Source organism: Vipera berus, assembly GCF_964194415.1.
Source record: "Vipera berus genome assembly, chromosome: 3".
Taxonomy (NCBI): domain Eukaryota; kingdom Metazoa; phylum Chordata; class Lepidosauria; order Squamata; family Viperidae; genus Vipera; species Vipera berus.
The window spans coordinates 194,838,311-194,863,149 of record NC_138204.1 but is presented as its reverse complement, the minus strand read 5'-3'; the positions used below and the strand labels follow the sequence as shown (position 1 = coordinate 194,863,149).

At 34.6% G+C, this 24,839-nt stretch overlaps 1 protein-coding gene across 22 annotated transcripts in view; it reads right to left on the bottom strand.

The window, feature by feature from the left end:
* RIMS2 (regulating synaptic membrane exocytosis 2) overlaps positions 1-24,839 on the bottom strand; it is a gene marked incomplete at both ends in the record, with an annotated part of 289,996 nt that overhangs the window by 127,299 nt on the left and 137,858 nt on the right. For 17 of the 22 annotated variants that reach the window (XM_081324271.1, XM_081324268.1, XM_081324272.1 and 14 more), the window contains 8 exons: positions 517-585; positions 6,059-6,212; positions 6,490-6,661; positions 8,562-8,692; positions 21,187-21,299; positions 21,958-22,004; positions 22,851-22,974; positions 24,380-24,479. In XM_081324271.1, coding sequence (XP_081180397.1) covers positions 517-585; positions 6,059-6,212; positions 6,490-6,661; positions 8,562-8,692; positions 21,187-21,299; positions 21,958-22,004; positions 22,851-22,974; positions 24,380-24,479 — 910 coding nt within the window. Of the gene's footprint in view, positions 1-516; positions 586-2,772; positions 2,800-6,058; positions 6,213-6,489; positions 6,662-8,561; positions 8,693-10,857; positions 10,906-21,186; positions 21,300-21,957; positions 22,005-22,850; positions 22,975-24,379; positions 24,480-24,839 lie in introns of all 22 variants that reach the window. The other 5 variants (XM_081324264.1, XM_081324273.1, XM_081324262.1 and 2 more) reach the window with 2 other exon arrangements.

Genomic DNA, 24,839 nt, shown 5'->3' with positions numbered 1-24,839 from the left:
CAATGTCCCTAAATGCAACCATGCCTTCATACCTGCCAACCTTCCTCTGTCCATTGTTGTAGGGATGTTCCTGCCTTCCCTCTCAACTCTTTAGCCACTCCACTCCCATCTCCAAGGCCAGGGTATACAAACTTGCACTGATTCATCCCCTATACCCAAAAAGCCCTAAAAACCTATCCCAATATCTATTCTAGGGGATTCAATTCCCCTATCAACTATACCTGCCTAAGCACTCAGTGACCTAAAGAGGGAACTTAATCCTGGCCCCATTCCTAAAGATAGGGAAATTCACACCACAGGCCAAATTACTTTCCAAAGTAGTTGCATCACTTATGTTTTGGAAAACAAATCCTTCCGGATAAATAAAATAACCAATATGAACTCTTTCATTAGCAAACAAATTATTTTAAAACATTGCAGAAACAAGCATGGCAATTTTTCATGTGGAAGAAAGAGGGTTGAATTCATCATGAAAAATATTTCAGAATTTTAAAAATACGTCTATAAATGTTTTACCTGACACTACTCCTATTCCATCATCGCAATCATAGTCTGAGATTTCACTATCACTTATTCTTTTGGATCCTGCAAAAACAAACAAATAATTATAGGATTGATCATAGCTATTACAGTAAAGGAGTGACATATTTATTAAACTTTAATAGTAACATTAATAGATATTGTTAATTTTGCATACATTCATTTTGTAAATACACAGAGAAAAATACTATTTCAAGTATTAATATGGTTAGTACAACACATATTGAAATAAGTAAATAAAAACATCTTCTAAGTCAATTGCTGCACCTAAAAAGCCAGCCCCATAAGAAAAAATACATATTTGGCTCTGGCTTACCATTTTATCTGCTTGTACACAAGAGATATCCTAATATTTGCAAGGAACCAAATATAACTGACTTGTGAAACAGTAAAAGAGCTTTATTGTTCAGAAACAGAAAACACAACCCTCATTGGGACTGCATATATGATATGAAAATACTTTTTTAAAATATATAGTTAATGACTAAACATATTTTATAAATACAAGATCATATATGCTCAATCATAACTGAGGAAATAGAAATAACCCTGATATATTTATTTTCCTCCTTTTATCTATGATGCAAATTTTCTTGGCTATCTTTTATTGCATTCTACTGATCTCTCCTTTGACACTTACCGTATGCTTAACTCTTAATTGTATTTCTTCTTAACCTAGCATTCAAAGCTTTTTTTGTCCTTCTTTGAACAAGTCCCTACAGATTTCTTGGCAAGGTGTTTAAGAAGAGATTGGATAGCCCTTTGTCTGGAATGGTATAGGGTCTTCCACTTAAGCGGGAGAGAGGGGGGTTGGACTAGAAGATCTCCAAGGTCCCTTCCAACTCTGTTATTTTGTATTCCTCATTTGCCTTTTCTAACATCACTCTTTTTTTGTATTCCACACATACTCCCGCATGCCCACACCCATACTCTCCTCGTGCCTCTACTTCATCTTTCCCCCACTGCTTCTGCAACCAAACCCATCGTGTGCCCAGTCCCTGATGCATCCACAAGTCTTGCCATAATTGCACTGTTCCAACCATCAGTTTATGCACTCTACCTCACTTCCCATCAACGCTTCTCCTACTGAACCACTACAGTATATGCTTGGCCTGAGTAATTTCTCAAGCCTCCTACATAATCATACACACTATGCTTGCATAAATGTTTGCCTCTCTGCTGAAGCCAGGACCTGAAATTTAACCTGGATAAACAAGCAGTTGAAAGAAGAGAAGGTGGTCTCTCACAAAACCAGGTTCAAAGCCATTTAGGGTCTTAAAGGAAGGTTGATTTAACTTGATCCTTTAATACAAACAGCAAATTGGATGTATTTATTTGCCAAATTGATTTAGGAAATATGTATAAGTGTATACATAAAAGTGTATACATAAACGTAAAGGGACGCGGTGGCTCAGTGGGTTAGGACCTTTTATACATAAACTTATAGGTAAAGGTAAAGGTAAAGGTTCCCCCGCACATGCATGCTAGTCGTTTCCGACTCTAGGGGCCGGTGCTCATCTCCGTTTCAAAGCCGAAGAGCCAGCATTTGTCCGAGGACATCTCCGTGGTCATGTAGCCGGCATGACTAGACACCAAAGGCGCACGGAACGCTGTTACCTTCCCACCAGAGTGGTCCCTATTTTTCTACTTGCATTTTTACATGATTTTGAACTGCTAGGTTGGCAGAAGCTGGGACGAGTAACAGGCGCTCACTCTGTTATGCGGCACTCGGGATTCAACCCACCAAACTGCCGACCTTCTGATCGACAAGCTCAGCGTCCTAACCCACTGAGCCACCGCGTCCCTATACATAAACATATAATGTATGATTAATACCACTCAATAAAGGAAGAATAATCAATCCATAATTCCTACCACTAAGGAATTACAGTATAAGCAAAAAGTTAGTATATTAGTATGATTTTTAAATTTAACACAAATTCTCATAAAGTACTATCAAGATATTAATATCAATATTAGTATATTACCTTTACATAGAAACACAATGAATGAAGTTAGAAAGCAGTTCTATTTTTTTAGCCAACTATTTATAACACTAGCAATTACTGTACGATTAGAAATAATGCAAGAATAAAGGCTAATTTCTGAAAACAGAATAAAAATCGAAACAGCCTATAAGTAACTGAACTGGAATGCAACAAATATGCAGAAGCACATCAATAGCATTAGAAAAAAAACTCACAAGCAATACATGGCATGCTTTTAAGTTACCTGGATTATATGAATATGAGCCTTTATCTGGAAAATGTTAAAACGAAGTGATATCAGAAAAAAAATGAGGTTTTGACATGTAACAGAAATGTACTTAATTTGAAAGGTTGTATATAATTAAGCGTAACCACTATTTTTATTTGACAGAGCAGACATGAATTATGAGTTTAGAAGTAATGACCAGCACCTTAAATTGCAGCTGGAAGCCAACTGGAAAATAGTGCAGCTAATGGTGACACATGATTATAATAAGAAGTGTCCCTTACTGCTTGCAAACCACTGCATTTTCTACCAACTATATCTTCCCAATGGACTTTGAGATCAGCCCCATGTAGAGCACATTGCAATAAATCAGTTGCAGTGATGGTACCAAATCCTGAACTGATGAATTTCAAAGAGAGTCTGCCTTAACTCACTACACAAAACCCCTGGGAAATTCCTATTATTGTTTCCAAGAATCTGCATTTATCATGAACTAGTATTAAAGACTCTTTATTGCATTGTTACTTCTTTCTTGATTTTGCCACCTACATGAGACTTGAGAGGGTTCATTGTTGTTCTATTTCTTAAAGATATATATAATGCCCAACTGTGGTTTGGATTCAGGATTAGGCACCTTTAATTCTCACGATCGGCTTTTTGTATTCTAATTCCTTCTGCCATAGCTTTAAAATGAGGCAGCTCTAAAGCCGTCATAACTTGCCTCTAAACCAGATGGCAAGTCCCAATTCAAAGTGTTCGTGCTTTTGCATGGATCTAAAGTATTTATGGAAAACATAGTTTTTACCTAATTGACATACCACAGTAAGCTATGATTCAACCCTACTAAAAATCAATCATATTATAGAAAAAGATTCTAAAATCTAGGATGGTAAGCCCTAATGGAAATTTTGAATTATTCCCTAATTATTCACTACTGGAATAATTGGACTGGACTATTGTTCTAATAAAGGAGAATATTTGTAGTTCAGGGTTGACATGAGAGGTCTTTGGTGCTCTCTGAGCTTGCTTGTTTTCTTGCAGACGTTTCATTACCCTAGCACTGATGATGTTACCTAATTTGGGTAATGAAATGTCTGCAAGAAAACAAGCAAACTCAGAGAGCACCAAGGAGCTTTCATGGACTACTGTTCTGTTACCACATACGGCAGGGGTGTCAAACTCAATTTCATTGAGGGCCGCATCAGCATTGCGGTTGCCCTCAAGGGGCCAGGTGGGTATGGCCAGGGTGGGCGTGGCCTACTGGGTGGGCGTGGCTAGAGTGCGTATGGCCTACTGGGTGGGCATGGCCAGCTCTACAACGTTCACATCAAGGGTGCCTATGGGGGCCTGGGCAGGAGTGGGACAGATCTGAGGGTCTCTGGCAGAAGGAGGGTCTCTGGGCCAGGGCCAAGGCAGTGGGGGCCATTCCAGGATGGCTTCGCGGGCCACATGGAACCACTTTGTGGGCCGGATCTGGCCCCTAGGCCTTGTGTTTGACATGTCTGACATACGGAATCTATTCAAATAAGCACATTAGCATAACATGCCCAAACCACTTATTGTACAAAAGAAAGCAAAAAATTAAAAGAAGCATGAGATCATGTTTGAAAACAAAAAGAGAAACGTTTTTTTAATGTTATGCATCACACAATGCTAGGTCCTTGAAATAGTGGAGAATTTTACATATTGCATATCAGTTTCTGGCCTACTGCTTTGCTGTTGTTGTAAATATTATAAAATGGAAATTGTGTAGGTTAGAAGTGAATTTTATGATGAACTTTTCATTTTTTATTTTTTTGTAATTTTTATGCAGGGTTCCTTGAGACCTAAAATATTATAAGGATTCCTCCAGGGTAAAAGATTGAGGCAGTCTGGTTTAGAGAACAAGGCTCACGTTCCATTCTTCACATACAGAATTGCTCACCTGTATGAACTGCATTTCATAATTCATAATCTACTAAATTTAGATTTGTTTTTGTTTGTTAAATTTATAAACTGCCTAATTCCATTGTGACTATGGGTGATAAGACTTGGATATAAAACAGAGGCACAAACAACTTTTAAGACCTATGGTGGCGCAGTGTTAGAATGCAGTATTGCAGGCTAATTCTGATTATTGCTAACTGCCAGCAGTTCGAATCTCACTGGCTCAAGGTTGACTCAATCTTCTATCCTTCCAAGGTCAGTAAAATGAGGACCCAAATTGTTGAGAAAGCTGTAAAGCATTCTGAAGTGGTATATAAGTCTAAATGTTATTGCTATTGCTATTTCTTTTTTTTTCTGTCCAGGGGGAAATGTCAAGGAATTCAACTGATCTTGGTGTGATGTTCAAGGATTTTAAATCTACTGTCTAACTTACATAATCATATTTTATATACATGTTGACATGTAGCTACAAGGAATTTTTGTGAAGTTTAATGATTTCAGGAAAGACATATTAGACATATTTGTGAAGGGAAGGGAAGCATAATGTAAAAGAAGTTTTTAAATTTATATAAGATTTATATTCATGGATCTTATAGATATATTTTTTTTAAAAAATCATTTCAAATCATTTAATTTTTTTTAAAAAAATCAATGTATTACAATTTGATTATTTTCCTTCAAAATCTATGACTGAATCCTCCAAATAATTTTTAGTATAAATATTTATTTTTCCAATACAGGTACCTCAGTTAGCAGCCATTTGTTCAGCGACTATTAGAAGGGATGATGATGCTGAACAAGGAGACTTATGGCCATTCTCAAAGTGGCTGCAGTCACGGTATCCTGAAGTCATGTATCACCATTTGTAACTTTCACTGTCAACTTCTGACAAGCAATGGGGAAGCCAGCAGGAAGTCACAACAGCAATTACATGACACCACACCTAATGATTGGGATTCACTGAACAATCACAACTGGAACTGCCAGAACTATCATTGATGGTTATGTGATGTGTTTTATAATCACATCACTTAGCAATGGAGTTAGAAATTACTGTCATTAATCAAGGATTAACTGTATTTTTAAATTGTTGTAAAGGCCACAACTGCATTGTGACAGCTACATGGTAGAAAGTAATACTGTATATAATATAAATGGGCAAGAGAACAAAAAAGAACTAGAGAAAACAAATACATTTCTTAATATACAATGAATTCTCCACATTAGCTTTTCCTGACTCTCAAACATGTGGACAATATATATAAATTAGTTTATAAAAACAGAAGAGATACTATATTATTATTGTATAAATTTGCACTCCAGAAGAAAGCATTTCAATTAGTCATTAGGAATGAACACAAACTAATCTATAACCTACTTTGCAACCTTCGTGTGGGGCTATCCCCATGAAGCTGTCGGCGTGGCAAATATGGGGAAGGATGGGGAAGTGGCAATGAGGACATATCATGAGTCTGAAGTTTGTACCAATGAGGCTCATCATCCAGCAATGCTGTCTCTAATTCAATAAGAATCTAAAAAAAAGAGAATAAAATAAGAACTGTTCAAGTAAAACACATCATTTGCGCTATAACTGTTATATAAAATATGTACTAGGTGGTATTTGTATATTTAGTTAAGTTAATGGAAAATGAACAGCTTCAAAAATAGTTACAAAGTATATGAAAAAGATTGCAACAGGAAAAAGGGATAATTTAATGTGATGCAGTATTGTTCATTTACTGTATCTTTGTGCCTATGGGGATAACATCAAATATTTATTCCTTGTAAACAATAAATAGCATTGACTACCTCTCCTAAAAATTCACTTTCTTCCTCACGAACACGAGCTTGGTCCCAAAGAGTAATTTCCAACATTCGCTCTCGAAATTCTCTCCGATGAACTGGAGAATAAATGAATGTTTGATTCCACTTGGGCTCCAATGTTTTTTTTACTGTTTTTGTTCTTCTTTTATTTTTATCACTGTAATTAAGAAGTACATATTAAAAATGTTGATATTACAAAGAATAGTAAAAATAATATTTTTAATGGAAAGGATGAGTTTGATTCCTTTTGTAAAATTCCTGAAATTGGACTTCTGAGATAGTTACTTATTCCACAATAATTGTAGAAAATCCTGATTATTACAAATAGGATATTGTAAACAAGATCAGTGTGGTCAAGGATTCTCATTTAATTATTTTTATCTGTTCTGCACTTTGATCCAAAATCAAGAGATATATTTTTAGGAAATTTATTGTCAAGGAAGCATCATAAAGAATATTCATAAATTGCTCCCCTTGAATAGTAGTTAGTGCACAAGCTATCAGCTTCTGCACTGAAAAAGTTCACTCACTTCACACAAATATCTACAAATATTCTGAAAACTATGGCTATGCTACTATGCACCACACTGGTTGAATGTTTGAAGCACACGAATATTTCCAAAATAAGTTGAACTCAACTATCAAAACAATACTAACAATGGATTACCAATAGGCATCAGATGCTATTTGCTGCAGATTTTTTTTCCTCTTTCATTTCACTAAAAACTTCCACTCCACAAAAATACTCTATTTCAATCAAAAGAGTTATAAAACATCAGCAATATTTTTGACATGACAGATTTTAGTAGATAAATTGAAACATTTTACAAAATAGATATGCAAGTATTGAAAGTGTTCATTTCAGAATAATGTCTAGCAAATAATCTAAAGAATATATTATTGTAAATGACAAAAATATTATGCCATTAACATTTTTAGTAATGTTCAAAGGTCTAAGCTTAACTATTACGCCTAATACCCTAGTACTCTACCTTGAGACTCCCCTACGTCAAGAACCTAACCAACATACAAAATGGAAACATTAAAATCATTGTAATTGCAACAATTAATGCAAATTGGGAAATGTCAATATAGAGAAACTGCTACATTTAACAAACATTTCAACATCATGCAAAGTTTTTGTTAAATAAATACTATTTAAATTTAAGTAGTATTTAAATTTTATTTCAAAATATTTTAATATAACACCTGTAATGTAATACAGAGTGAGAATTCTTAGAAAAAGAATTATGTTTTAATTTAAGTAGCACTTTATTGGCCTGAGGGTGAAAATAAATACAGAAGGCCAAATTGGCAATGACCATTTGAAAGTACAGTAAGACTGATTTCTAAAAATTAATAAAAAGATTATGAAAAATAACTGTATAATTGTTCTTAAGAAATAATAGATATGGGAAATAAAAATCCTTTTGCCCCTCTTTCTTTCTTTCTTTCTTTCTTTCTTTCTTTCCTTCCTTCCTTCCTTCCTTCCTTTTTCCCTCCCTCCCTTTACAGTCCCTTCTATAGATTTTTTTTTACTATACTTGAGTTGTCCTGAACTTTGGACAAGAATACCATAGTCTCTTAGATTCTCCCTGCTTTGCAACGTTTGGAATCTTCCATGTGTTGATCCCAGTGAATGAAAGCAGCAAGGTTTCCCATTAAGCATCCCTTCAGGTCAAAGACAGTGTTCCATGATGTATTACTGATTTTGGAAATGGAACTTGTTCAACCAGTCGCTGTCCACACCGATAAACATGTACATTACAGGAATAATTCATAAAGACAATAATCTGAGGAAGCACATCAATGCGTCTCATTTATGTGTTTATTTATTTTATTTATTCATTCATTCACTCCCTCACTTTGACTTAAGGGTTTAATAAGGGATAAGGCAATCCATTATTGTTAACAGATCAGCCCTGATAAAATCCTTTAATATTTAACAGATTTGTATCATTATATATTATACAGTTATATTCTATTAGCTATTATTCACAGAAATTCATTTGTAACAATTCCCACATCTAATCATATAAGCTTTCTGTTCATGGTACCTTCTGTCAGGAAGAAAGTAAATCTTAACATAGGGATTCCTTGGTCTCCCATCTTCTCTTGAAGGAAGATCTTTTGCTCCCAATATTGTGACTATCAATTGATGGCCAACTTTGTCATACCACAACTTTATCTGTAAAGAGAAATTATGAATTAGGCAAAAAAAAAATAAAAAAATTATTAGGTAAAATAAGTAAATGTAAGATAAATGAAATGCTTAATCTACTCTGTATATTATTATTGCAATGAATATTCTAATTTGGCTGTCTGATAGTATAAACCTATGTATGCCACTGAGTTTTATAGATAGGTTTGAGTCAAGGTTCCATTTAAAGCACACAGTGCTTAAATGCTATATTAAATGCTTTGGACATTGAAATACGGTTGTGAACTCTATGGACTTTATACAATACAATCATCTATCTGTAAAATGATTTTACAGATATTTTCTTCAAATACATAGTGATCATTTTACCACCCCATTCTGCACACTGAAAATATTATTTAATCCCTTACATACCTCTAGATTTCTTTTCCTCTAAAATCTTATCTTAAATTTTAGTTCCCAAATTTGGAATAGCTTAAAATTCATGTAAAGTTGTAAACAAATAATTAGCTATTCTAGCCTAAGCATTATACATACCAAACTAATTTCTGCTAAGATAGAAAAATAGAAAAATGTTTACAGTCAAATGACCATATAGATATGTCCTGATCTACAATTATTAAAACCAAATGCAGGATGAAAAAAAAGTTTATCACTCTTCCGCTAAGATAATTGGTGGTTTTGAATGAAGTAGAAGTTTTCTTCATGGACTGCTGGTCCTTTCCTACATTATATGGAAAAGTGTAACTATGTCTGGCCACTTTTAATTGGATTACAAATAGTCTTCGAGTTATGACTGTGATGAAATCTGCCTATCATGGTTGTAACTCATGGTGGTTGTAAAATAGATTGGTCATGTGACTGATCCAACTTCAGGAGCTTTTTTGCCGCAGTTGTTAAGCAAATTGCCATGGTTGTCAAGACAACCAAGAATTCACTACAGGTGCCATCTGCCAAAAAAATGGAAGTAAATCCTGGTTTTCAGCAAAACTGTCATAACATTCAGTCACATGACCATAGGATGCTGCAAATGGCCAAAAATGCAGCTCAGTTGCAGTCACATGAACAGGGGGGAAGGGGCAACTGTCAGAACTTCAAATCCAGGTTGTTAGTACCCAACTAGGTAGATCTGTTGGAACTTCGACCAGTCACTAAGTGACCGATTGTAAGTCAAGGACTACCTGTAACTTGTTATTTTCATTAATATCAGATGAATAATGCAGTCATAATTGCAAAATGTTTTGATCCAATGAATGTCTTTGTGGATAATCAAAATATGCCATGCTAACTTCTTAATCTCAACTCAGATATTGTACTATATACTGCTCAAATGTAGCCTGATTTTAATAACCTCCAAGTTAGTGGCTTGCAGTATTATATTTCTCAAGCACTATTTTTGGAGAATTAAACTGCTCAACTAAGCTGGATTTATTAGTAATTGAACTATACATATCATGTCTAAATTCCAAATCACCAAATATTATAAAAATGAGTAATGTTTCATGTTCAAAATAAAAAAGAAAGCATGCAGCAAAGCAAAATAAGCATAATGACATTCTTATACAATCTACAGGTTGGTTAATCTATAGTATCTTAAGAAATAACTAATGAGAAAGGGCAAACAATTTGTATTCGAATAAAACAGGCAAATATAATCAACACTAAACTTCACAACAAAAAATTATAATCATTTTTATTTCACAATTTCAATTAACATCTTAAAATGCCTGCAGATACAAATTTCTTAGATGAGGACAAATTTATTTGCCCATCTTCTCAAGGAAATGTCATTTAGAAAATGCAAAAAAAGAGAATGATTTAAAGAGACATCAACTTTAATATACAAGAACAAATATCAAAAGAACAGATTATTTATTTCAAGGTACACAGTTGCAGAAGAGTTTCAAAATTATTATTACTGTTAATATCTATTGTCTATGGATAGATAAAATCAAAATTAAAAGCTAGTTGTCTCTTTAAATTTCAATGTAGGGTTCTAATATCCATGCAATATTTTTCAAGCTGTACACAAGACAATATGATATTTGTTAAGATGGTCTAAAACAACACATTCAAAATTAAAATGGGAAAACGGACCAACTGTGACATTTTCCTACTATCCATTTTCCAAGAAAACAACAACAACCAAAAAAAAACAACTTTAGTTTCTGTCAGGCAGATTAAGCCTTTACCTGAACCCTAGGAACAAAAGGCGCTGTTCTTCTACTAAGGCTTTGGCTCTGGTAAGCAAAATTAAAGAAAAAGCAGTAAAACAAAGCCAAAAAGACAACACACTAGAAACTAAAAGACCAAAATTAAAACAAGGACACACAACTTTAAATAGTGCCATACACCAAGAACACATTTATTTAAAAGCAAGTGTTAAAACTGATGTATTAAATCTGTAAACATTTGTTATGTTCCTCTATTAATAAAATTTTTATTTGACTTGCTTCACATTATGACTGGCATGTCCTGAAGACATGTTTGTCCTTATTCACAGTTGTTTAATATTCAGGTCCTTTCCAATCCCTTTAGTAAGAGACTTCTTTATGTACAATGCAAGTTAAAATAAAGCCACTTAAAAAAACAGTATGATGCAAAGTTATAACCCCTCAACTGAAATTAAATCCCATTAATCTCAATTGGTCTCCCATTAGAGTATATCGGATTATATTACCTAATGTCATGGAATATAAATGAAAATACCTCAGTTTACCCTTACAACTGGCCCTTAAAATGATTTAATAGTGAAACTCATTATGGGGCCTCACTAGCACTTTCAATGAACTAATTTATTTTAGCATGCTACCAATTAATATGGTTTGCTTTAATAGTTTCAAAGGAGTGGTACAGTTTATTTATAATACTGAGTCAGTGCTTAAACTATAAAAATGCACTTCATTAGCTCACTTCAATAATCTCTACGTTATTAAAAGATCATCTTTATACATTTGTACCTTCTTATTAGGAGGATGATAAAACCAATAAATTGTTAATCATATTTCAGGAAGTGTTTTAATCACGTTTGCTGTAATTTCTATATTACTGTATATATTTATCTCCTATTTATCTATATATTTCCTTATAATTTTTCTTGGAAAAAAATAAGGAAATGAATTCTTCATATAGTTCAGAGGTATTTATAATTGGGCATCCACAAGAGGATGCCATACATGTCATTAGGTCATCACACACATACAGTATATGCAAATCAGATTCTATATACAGCAGGTGATGTTTCTTACACAAATTATGTAATTTACACCATCTTTATGGCTTCCATTAGGCACTTATGATACCTATTTATTTATTTATCCATTAGACATGTATTTATACCATTGTCAATTTATTTTAATGTTCAAGATCATTTTAGAAAAAGCTGCTTTGCAGATTATTGTCAGTTTCAAAAATGACACTGGGAAAGTCTCTGCATATTCTATGGCCTCTCTCTTCGCAACAGTTTTCTTTCTCTTTTTCATTTGAAGGAGCAAATGGTAGCTTCAGGATAATGAAGGTGAGATATTCTGTGTCCTGGCAACAATATAAAACAGACATAGCATGAAAGCGGGGAGAATTAGAAGTATAGGTTGAGGCATGAAGGTATGAAATAAAGGTATGAAATAAAGGAAAAGCAAGGCATTCATTTTCAATCCTTGAGTTGTAATTCTCTAAATAGCTTTCAGTCAAATTAAGAGAAATTGCAAATCCCAGATCCACAAAGGGAGCAGGGAATGCATGAACTAAAGGGATGGGAAGAGGTAGGCAGGCATCAAATCAGATCAAATCAAATTAAAGCAAATCAAACACAGCCATAAAACCAGCAGTCAAATACAAACAAATACATGTTTGTGCATACGTATAAGAAATTAATACAATTTTTCAAACACAAGGAGGGTGAGATGGTACATATGGAAGAACACAATTGGGCAAACCGGGAGAATATATCCAACTAATTGTAAGACAAGAGAAATAGCAAATAGAACTCGCACTGTGTCAGGGAATCTCTTCAGGAATTTTCCTATATAGAGAGTAATAAAGGAGCTTACGGCCCAAAGATTCCACTGGCAATTCTCGCTTAATGATGATAATGGGAATTGTAAATTCCATTGCTAAGTGATGCAGTCACAAAATGTGATGTCACATGATTGCATCAATTAGCAACAGTAATCACGGCCATACCTGTTGCTATCATTAAGCGAGGACCTCCACATAATTTTCTGCTATGGAGGAAGGAGAAGACAGCAGGAAGTTACAAGTTCCAGGCAGCTCACAAGCATGCAGGTAGGTGCTGCTGCCATGTGAGGGAGAGCCTCCAAGTGGTCGGTGAGGTGCAGCAGGAACATGACCAGGCTGGAGATGGGGAGAATTACTAGAGTGATGGAGAGTGTTCCTCCCCAATGACTTTGCTTTTGGGAAGTTGTCAGGGAACTTTGCAAATTCTTAATGGTGGGATACTGAAAACTTTCTTAATGTGAGCAAGTTACTAAGCACTCAGATTGCAGTCATATGGGTGCTCGGACAGCCAGAACTTTTTGGACTGGTTATGAGTACCACACGTTCAGTACAATTGTAACTTTAAACAATTGCTGAACAAATAGTCATTAACCAAGGACTTCCTATATTGAGTTGTTCCTGATAATAGCTAATAATATTTTTGTAATGTTCCATTAGCAGAAAGCAGTGTGCCCAGTCTGGCCAAGCTGAAAGCCCAGAAAAAAATTCAGAATATTGATGGTAGAGAAGTTGTACGCTGGCACATACCCACTTGAAAAAAACAACCATCAAGTAAGAAGTTGAGAACCAGACCTAGATTGATTTGAAGATCAGTGTCCCAAATATTCTTAAGAATATTGCTAAAAGTGTAATGGGCAATGGTTCTCCAACAAGATTCATAGAAAGTGAAGCTTGTCAATAACTTAAAGGTCATCTTAAAACAATTTCCAAAAACTAATGAGCTTTTGGAGTTAACTTTAGCAAAAGTTAAAAAGATACTACCAAGGTTTAGTATCCAGAGATCAAGATTGTCTCTAAACATAAATCAATATTGTGAATTCATTTTAGAATTGCACGTTCTAATAGACTTAGACTAAATGGGAAGTCTAAATGGATTCTAGGAAGTCAAGATTTCTTTTTAAAAAAGGCTTAAAGAACGTGCAAAAAGTCCTCAGGTATAAAAACTTTGTATACAGCATACAGCATGGATAAAGTGAGCTTCATCTGAATGGGAAATCTCAAGATAGCTAAAATGTTATAATGATCAAGACTTGCCAAATATAAGCCATGTTTTCCCCAGAATAGTGAGTCCTGTAACTGCACTTTAAAGTCAGAAAGGGACCACTCACCACAGCCAACTTGCTATGGCCAACTTACTGCGGGACAACTCAACATGGCCAACTAACCACTGGACAACTTGCTGTAGGACAATTCAACAATTCAATTTAATTATTTAAAATAACTAAAAATTATTTTAATTTTTCTCATTCACATTTCATTTTGTCACTCCTTTCGGCATCCTTTCTTTAATTATTTATTCCACTATTTCTCCGATATTAGTTCAACTCTTGTTCTGTGGGAGTTGTCCCACAGCGAGTTGGTGATGGCAAGTTGTCGTAGACCCCTTCAAAGTAATTATGTATGCACCTACTTGATAATTATGTACACACCTCCTATTAATTTGCCAATAATGAATTTTATGGTGCACTTATTTTGGTTTGTTGTTGTTTGTAGATGGGATTACAATTGTGTGGTCCAGTCAGTAGGAAAACATGATGAACTGTCAACATATGTCAATAAGGCATACTGAATTCAAATAGCACAGCAATCTTTTTTTCAGAAAAATGAAATCTCCTCCAGAGAAAAGGCAGTTAGACAGGAAACCCAGTAGGTTCTAAGGCCAAAAGCAGCAATGTGACCTTGGAGCAGAGATGGATATGTAATGGACAAAGAAAGTGGGGACATTGCAGGTTGCAGTGTTGGTAACAAGCAAGTAGGAATCTTGCAGCAGAAGCAAGGCTTATAACGAGAGTTGATAGATCAGATAGAAGATGGTAGGACAAGAAGAGGTCCATGAGGACAGCAAGGGACTGCACATACTGCAGGGCCAGGACAGACAAGAAGTCATATTCTAGAGCCCAGCATAAGAGTAGCAGCAGGATATGAGCAAGATGGCAGACCATTTCCTGGTGTTTTGCCAACAACTATGACTGGTATCTTTGGTAACATCAGAAGCTAGCATGAACAAAGGACCAATCAGGAACTAATAGCAACAAAATAACCAATCAGGATTGGGCACAAACAAAAAGGGGGGGGAAAGTGGATCCAGGAAACTATAGCTTGACATCAATACCTGGGGAAATCCTGGAAAAAATAAGCAGCAGATTTGGGGGGACCTAGAAATGAACAAAGTAATTACTAGAAGCCAGCATGGATTTGTTAAAAGGAGATCATGCCAAACAAATCTTATTGCCTTCTTTGATGAACTGACTAAATTGGTAAATCAAGGAAATGCTGTGGATATACTCTACATCAGCTTCAGTAAGAATAATAATAATAATAATAATAATAATAATAATAATAATAATAATAATAATAACAATAATAATAATAATAATAATAAGAAGAAGAAGAAGAAGAAGAAGAAGTGTGTGTTCAGTCTTCTCCTTTAAAGCAGCAAATTTCTTCACGCTGAACTGAGTCTCCATTTGACCCAGAAAGGAATTGCCCCATAGAAGTGATCAGGAAAAAAAACTCCTTATCTCAAGCATATAATAATAATAATAATAATAATAATAACAACAACAACAACAACAACAACAACAACAACAACAACAACAATGATGTTGGAAGGGACCTTGGAGGTCATCTAGTCCAACACCCTGCTCAGGCAGGAAACCCTTTACCATTTGAGACAAATGGCTGTCCAGTCTCTTCTTAAAAACTTCCAGTGTTGGAGCATTCACAGCTGCCTACTTCTTGGTAAACAACATAAGATAGACTGGACCACTACTAGACGCAGTCGTGATTGATTGACCAACTACTCTCAGCATGTGGTTCTCAATGGAACTACAACTAAGTGAGAGAAGCATGCAGTTGGGTACCTCAAGTTTCTGTCTTGGGCAAGTACTCTTCAACATCTTCATAAATGACCTGGATGAGGGGATTGAAGGGGCATTCATCAGATTTGCATATGGCACCAAGCTGGGGAGAACTGCTAACAATTTAAAAGACAGATTCAAAAAGGTTTTGACAGATTTGGGCCCTATCCAACAAGATGCATCTCAATTGTAAGAAAAGTAAGGTCCTGCACTTAAGTAAGAAAAAACAAATGAACAAATACAGAATAGGCAGTACCTGGCTCAACAGTGGTAACTATGAGAGGAATCTAGGAACCGCTTAAGTATGAGCAGTGTGCTGCAATTGCCCAAAAAAGCCAATGGACTCCTAAGCTACATCAGCAGAGAGATAGCATGAAGATCACAGAAAGTGACAGTACCACTATATACAGCACTAGTGAGGCAACACTTGAGATACTCCATCCTGTTCTGGTCACCACAATACAAAAAGATACTGAGGCTGCATGATGAATGCCTAAGGGAACTAGGTATGTTTAGCCTAACAAAGAGAAGCTTATGAATAACGTGATGGCCATCTTCCAATACAGAGAAGAGGGGGTTGATTTATTTACCATAACACCTGGGGGAAGGACAAGAAGTAATGGCGGGAAACTTGTCAGAGGGAGATTCAATCTGGAACTAAAGAGGAATTTCCTGACAGTTTCCTGAAACATCAAAAAATCTGTGCTAGATCAATGTCACTAAAGCCTAAATACTTCCTGAAAAGCATTATGTTTGATGAAAAGCAAACCCTGCATTCCAGCATAAGAATCCTATCTCATCTGTGAAACATGGTGGTGGCAATAACATGGTTTGGGCCTGCTTTGCTGCTTCTGAACCAGAACAACTAGCCATTATTGGTGGAATGATGAATTCTGAATAGTATCAGCAAATTCTACAGGAAAATGTCAGTGTATTTGTTCATGAACTGAATCTTAAGAGATAACAGATAATGATCACAATTCAAAACATACAAGACATTTGAACAAAAAATAGTTAAAGTAGAAGTTAATGTTTTGGAATAGCCAAGTCAAATCCTGACTATAATCCTACAGAAATGCTGTGGAAGGATCTGAAATGGGCAGTTCATGTGAGGAAGCCCATCAACGTTCTGAGTTAAAGCTGTTCTGTAAGAAGGTACAGGCTAAAAGTGCAGTTGTTGGAAACATTTAATTGCAGTTATTGCTGCAAGGGTTGACCACCAGTTATTGAAAAGAAAGCCCTTCACATACTGTACTTTTGGCATTAACAAATACAGTATAGTATGTATAATTTTCCTCAATAAATAAATAAACAAGTATAATTAGTTCGCTTTATCTAGTTTTAGAACTTGTGTGGAAAACAGATTACATTTTAGGTAATATTTATACAGAAAGATTGAAAATTAAAAGGGTTCACAAATTTTTAAGCACCACCATATAGCTGTTGTTGATCCTCAGTTTCTCTATTTGAAAAGACAAAGGTTTAAAAAGTTAGCGATGCTTGGAAGTAATTAAAAATATATTCGCAGTCAGACTTTCTAGGCTGTTTCAAGAAAAGGTATCAGAGACTATTCAAAACCATTACATTAACATCAGCTGAGGAATGGAGGGCTTGTGGTGGAGGTAGCATATCCCTCCTTGCCCTTCTGTATCTCTCACAGATTTATATATTTCTGGAATAACTTCAGAGATTGGTTCTCTTCCTCTGGGGCCAGTTCAACTCAGTGTCAAAGAAAGATTTAGCCCTAGGCTGTTCCTATATGGGATGCCTCAGGACTCACCTCTCACCATACTATTTTAATATCTACATAAAACCATTGGGTGAGACCATCTGTTGGTACAAAATGAAAAAACATCAATATGATGATACTCAAGGTTTGTATTTCCATATCTGGCCATATAAGGGATACTGTTGAAGTTCTCATCCAGTGCCTGGAGGCTGTGAGGGTCTGGATGGGGAAGAACAGGCTGCAACTCAAGGCTAGCAAGGCTGAATGGCTTTGAGTTTTTAGGCACCCTGGATATGGTGATTTTTCATCTTGGAGTAGGACTCTCCCAAACAGAACTGATGCACAATCTGAGAATCCTCTTGGACTCGTGACTCCTGCTTGAAAAATACATGGCAACCATAGCCGGGGGACTTTTGCATTGGATTAATTTGATGTGCCTGTTGCAGCTGTTCCTGAATGTGAGGTTCTAGTCACTGTTACTCATGTCTTAGAAACTTCCATGTTAGATTACTACAATGTCTTCCACAAAGACTCAAAAGCTTCAAAAACAGTACCTTTTTGTGGGACAGGCAAAATATGCCCTGTTGCACTCTGCATCAGTGCATCCAGTCTCCAGCTCTTCAAAGTTCACTCATGCAACATCACTGCTGCACAAGCTACTCTGGCTTCCAGGTGCAATTCAAGGTGTTGATTGTCATGTTTAAAGCACAACATGGCACAGGGTTAGTTTACTTGCAGGACTATCTATCTCTAAGGGTTTCTGTCCATTCCATCAAATCAAACAGAGCAATCATGCTGCCAGCCCTGTATCAAACAGTGCCATTTCCGGGAAAAAGGAAATATGTCTTGTTCGTCACAGCCCCTGCCAAAGGAAACAACCTCCCAAGTTTCCCTCTTAGTCTTCTCCCCAAGCATTATGTGTTTAGGAAAGTTATATAATGCCATATGTACTGTAGTATTTTAATTTATTATGGTTTTATGTGGTTTTTATGTACTGTTTGCTGCCCAGTATTAATATTTAATATTTATTTCATGTAACATTTAATTAGTATTTAAGATGGGCAGCTATATACATTTTACAGTATAAAATAAATAAGAGTGAAAATAAAGAGCCTTACAATGAATGGGAATAGTCTCATTCTTTTCCACTGAGAGATTTACAAGGGAACATCTACCAAAAACTTTTCTAAGTTCTACATCCTTTCTCCATTCCCGCTCAAGAAAAAAAAACACTTTTCTATCCAGCATCAGAATGAACTGCACTATGCGGGCAAAACCAGTGTCCCTAATTATAAAAAGCTTGAAGTATATGTCAAATAATATAGGTGAGTATCTTAACATATGGAATGTGCACGTGAAATATTCAAAACTAAATAACATCTCATAATGTTGAAATTCATTTTTGGTGAATTCTAAATAGTCTATTACAGGTAGTCCTCAACTTACAACAGTTTCTTTAGTGACTGTTCAAAGTTACAATAAAACTGAAAAAAGTGACTTATGAGCATTTCTCATAGTTATGACTTTTTCAGCATCCCCATGATCATGTGGTCAAAATTCAGAGACTTGACAACTGGTTGATATTTATGACCATTGCTGTGTCCCAAGATTATATGATTACCTTTGGCATCCTTCTGACAAGCAAAGTCAATAGGGGAGCCAGATTCACTTAACAACCAGGTTACTAACTTATGAACTGCAGTGATTCCCTTAACAACTGAGGCAAGAAAGTTCATAAAATGGGGCAAAACTCACATAACAAATGTCTAAACAACATAAATTTTGGGATCAATTTGTGGTCATAAGTTGAAAACTACCTGTAAATTTATATGGCCATATAATTTCTTATTTATCCAAGATAAAATTTGGAAAAGTCAGCAGAAACTATTATCATTATTTTCATTCTCTCTTTTCTTTCTATAGGATTAGATTAGCATTCTCCAATAATACACTTAGGGACTTGCTTGAATTGTTCCAAACAAGGAACCCTTTTCTCTCTCTAATTGATACACACACACACACACACTCACACACAAACATACATACATACATACATTTGTATAATGGAAAATTATACAAATTTTATAATCTTGGTCTAAAGAGAAATATATTAAGGACTATCTCCGAACCTGTTTCAGCTTAACTATGTCCTCCCTCATAAAACCAATCTCCACTAACCTTGCAGCAATAATGCTAGGGGAAGGAAGATCACATCTTTGTGCTTTCTTTTCTTATTCTTATTATTATTCATTATTATACCAATGAGCATTGATATAAGATGCTTTGCAATCTTGAGATTTTACAGTAAGTATTTTAGGAGCAGAGATACAATAAATAAATACAATTCATCATGTTGGATCAAAAGTAAGTGTAAATATGCTACTGTTGCATAGTTTCAAAGAAATCAGACCCTATCTAATTCAAAAACTCTTAAAAAGCAGAGTTTTCAACAAAAATAGGTATGTTCACAGAATACTACTAGATTACAAATTATTCCATCATAGCTTAAGTATGCTACAAAGTAATTTATATTTCAGTGTGTTAGCTCAGAAAACTAGACTGAATTTAAACTAACTAAAATAATATGATACACTTAGATAATTGTTTCATGCTACCAGTCCTGGTGTCATAAATTCTACTCATCATTTCAAATGTGCTCTGTTTATGTCTTTTCCAAAAAGTATAGCCTTTCAAAGAGCTTTCAAAGAATGAAAATGATGAATGGTGATTTTGTATGATTTCTATACAATCAGCAAAAGAGATATGACATCTGTGGGCACTTTATCACCCCAGACTTAAATAGTTATCCACCTAAGATTAATAATGATATAGGTAAAATTGTAATCTCTTTTATACTTTTGCAGTATATTCATGTGCAAAATATTATAATGATTCTAATACTGTGGAAAAGACATGGCACAAGTACATACTACCCACTCACCCAATCTCCAATGTAAGTGTGTACAAATTTTGTTACACATTAAAAGAATGTTGAAAACTGTTCTACTGTCTTTCTTGTCTGGATATGTTGTAGAATGGAAGCACTATTATTATTTCAAAATAAAGAAACAGAAAAAATAAGAGCTGGTAGGGAAATAAGTAAAACAGCCCTATGACAAACTAAGAACCTGAGAACTCCTCAAAAAATTACTTTATTTTAATATTTAGTATTTTAGAAAAGAGAAATGATTAACTGCACAGGGAGTAAACACATTAATTCAATTTAATTAGGTTATGTTATTGTGGATCAAGACATGCCTACTTTTTGAAAAGCATCTTCTGGTACTTCAATCAAAGACCAAGTCAAGGTTACCTGGTATTGCCTTGAAAAAAGGCTACCAATCCCTTATATAACTATCTGCCAGGAAAATTGTGTGGGTGGGCTAATTACTGTACACAGACATCTAATTATCTGATTCTATCAATAGAGGATTGTATTCCCCTTGAATATTGGTTTATAGTTGGTGCACATAGATACAATTCTGTTACATATACTATTCAATGAATTTAGAATTAACATGTACATATTCCATTTACTTCATAAAATATCTGTACACTACTTTGTGTTGAGAAAAAAACTGAATGAAAAAAGAAATCAAGGTAAAACAATTTTAGTGCATACTTGACATTGTCATTTAAGAAAAATTTTACTGATAAAAACCAAGGATTACTACACTCAACAAATGTTTACATACTGAAAGTTGTCCAGATAAAAACTGTGGTACATCTCTCAACATGCCAGGACTCATGGGAGAAGTGACTGATATGGAAGGCCGATCCATTTTCTGAGATTCAAATGAACTAGAACCTGAAAGTGTAATTAATTTTAATTCATTAAATTACCACATACATAATACACACCCAAAAATGATATCAATAGAACTTTAAGTAAATGAAAGCAATGCAGCTAAAGCTGAGCAAATGCAGATCCCTCATTTCGAAAGGAAACTTTATTGATATTTCACTGATTGAAATTTATGTTAGTTAATTAAAAATGATAAATTATAGATATTATAAACCATGACAATCTAAACACTAAAGTTATGCAATTTGCCATGTTCTCTATATTTGGCTGTATTTGGCTGCTCAGAGGAATTGATTTGCTTCTCAAATTACTCCTGGATTAAATAAACTGCAGTAATATTTTACAATTAGAAAAACAAATTATAAAAATGAGTATTTTTCTTTTTCCAGAAAGTATATTGCTGTTTTTTTCTTGCTGTGCTTGTAAAACAGTAAAACTGCTGACAATTGTGTGATATACTTAATGTCTGAATTTTCCTAAAGCCATAAAAATACTTGGAAATTTAAACAAGTTTAGGAAGTCAATATAAAGGAAAAGCTGACTTCTGACAAAACAGTTATTAAAGAACGAGTAAAACATAACAAAGATATGTATGTAGAAATAGAGTAGTAGCTATACCTCAATTTTCAGATGGATATTACATCTAACAAATAAAACTTACTGGACTCCAACTGTGCATGCGAACTGTCAGGTATTCTGGGAATATCCCTGCAATTATGAAGAATAAAATTTAACATATTGTATCTAGCCAGCACAGCTAGCTAGCATATAATAAATGCGAAAATAAGGGAAGCATAACAGAACACTTGAAGCTCCAAAAATATACTTATTCAGAATAAGTTTCTGAATATCAACATCAAACTGAAAACAGTATTTTGTCTTCTTTTCAGTTGTATAAAATGCAATATAGAAAAATATATGGGCGATCTTCATTGTCTTAAAAAACTAAAAAAAAAATATTCCATGAGGAGGAGATCACGTTTAACAGATATCAATAAACCTTGGAGTAATCAAGTCATTAGAGTATTAAAAGGAAGTAAAATAAGGATGAATATTAATTGGTTAAAGGTAAAGGTAAAGGTTCCCCCGCACATGCATGCTAGTCGTTTCCGACTCTAGGGGCCGGGGCTCATCTCCGTTTCAAAGCCGAAGAGCCAGCGCTTGTCCGAAGACGTCTCCGTGGTCATGTGGCCAGCATGACTAGACGCCAAAGGCGCACGGAACGCTGTTACCTTCCCACCGGAGTGGTCCCTATTTTTCTACTTGCATTTTTACGTGCTTTCGAACTGCTAGGTTGGCAGAAGCTGGGACGAGTAACAGGCGCTCACTCTGCTACACGGCACTCGGGATTCGACCCGCCAAACTGCCGACCTTCCAATCGACAAGCTCAGTGTCCTAACCCACTGAGCCACCGCGTCCCTTATTAATTGGTTACAGAACACTAAACCTTGTCTAATCTTTTTGTTTTTGCATGATATAAACTCAGCTTGAATATTAAATGAGACTATGTGCAAATTTTAAATAATGAAAGAAGCATTCTATAATATAACTCACCCAATTGGCCTTGAAACTACAAGTTCCACTTGTGGCTCTGGTTTGGATTCAAGAATGATGTTATATACTTCTTCAAAAGTAGCTCCTTGCAAAAGCCTTCCATTCCATTCTAATACTTCATCACCTAAAAGTATAATCATCATAATCTGTTTACTGAAGAAAACTAGATCTCTGAACTCTTATCGGTATTAGTGACATTTGATCCTTTATAATTTGCTTGTTTAATTTTTTTTAAAAAAACGCTTTATATGACCTTTATGAAATAAATAAAAAATGCATTTATACTTAAATAACAAATATATCCATTAAAAGAAATTTTTTACTTTAAATAGCATATTAGTTCCTAAAATGAAGTATGTACTACATTATTTCACCTTGCATTATTTATCTTTTAATATATGTTCTACAGAACACTGCAACTGAGTGTAAAATAAATAATAAATATATTTAAAATAAGAATGATTTCCACAATCTTCATGTTAGATGCTGACTTTAAATAGCAGTTGCAACAAGTGGCTTCTCCTTGATATAATTGAAGGACACCTTTAAGTTGATGATAAAACTATAGGCCACTTCCCAAAGAAATAAATGAGCAGGACTCTTAAATAAAAAGATGGATAGAAGCCACAGCAATATGAATTCACTCAATTGCACTGATGATGGATGTACCGTACATTACAAAATCTGAAGAACTAACTTGGGGAGAAAATCTCTCCATGTGATCATAAAGAGTCAACCAAGTTGATGGCAAATAATCAAAAAGTAAAAAAAAATGGGGATCCCTGGCATAAGTTAGCTATAATCCATATCACAGGAAAATTCTTGGAACACCAATAAAATGCAAGTGATCTCAGTCACAGTATACATAACAAATGTTCTTTATTTTCAGTGGGACTTCATTAAAAAATGCTTAGACTTCAAAAAAAAAAGAAACTATCTTGCTAAGAGTGTTATCTCAGACACCAGGTAGACATGATTCTATGAGAAAGAGAGAAATGTCTGTTTTCTTTTTACTATCTAAAATATTTTCTCTTTCCTCATATAATTTAAATGGCAAATTTAATTCTATTTTTTAAAAAATTAAATAGACTGTCACTATTTGCTACTATGCTCAATTCAAAACATTGAGCTTTAGCTTTAAAACTGTAAGCTATCAGGGACTAGTTACTTGAAGAAGTTTCTGAATATGACCAAATATTAAAATGCCCAGGGAAATATTTTCTAACTCACATATTATTATTTTCAACTAAATAACAGATATGGAATATCATACCTTCTCACCATTATCATTTGTTTCTTATTTATTTGCCATAATTGTAACTGTCATAATAAAATATACCCATCACATATGCTGAAAAATCCTAAGAATGAATAATCTCAAATTTTGCAACAAAATAAAAAATATACTGTTAAGAGGAAAGATTTTTAATAATACAGTTGCGCATCCTAGTATTGATTACATACATTAAACTAGTCTAAAATTCAAAACTATCCTTTCTTAATTATAAAATTTTGAACAGTTCTCATACCTGGCCTCAGATGTCCAACTGTGTCAGCTAAACTTCCTTTTTTTACTTTGGTGATAAATGCACATAGTCGACCTGATTCTGTCATCTTTCCTCCGACCACCTGTTTAAACATATGATTAAAATCATATTTTAAAGGTTCACAGAGGTCTTTTTTCCTCAGATCAGTTTTAATTTGGTACCCATACTTACATCAAATATATTAGACTTAATTGATCGGGACATTAATAAGGCCAATACTTTCTTATGGGTATTTTCCAGAAATATTTTTAGCTAGTTTAGTTCAGATCTGTTAGTTCGATCAGGTTACACTTCCATCAAGCTAATGACCAATTTCATATACAGAAGCTCTGTATAGATACAGAACATATAAATATGAACTGTATATTATTGCTAATGCACATTTGTTCACTATAGCTTATATCGTATTTAGACAAAAATTGAACATATAGGTAACCCTCAC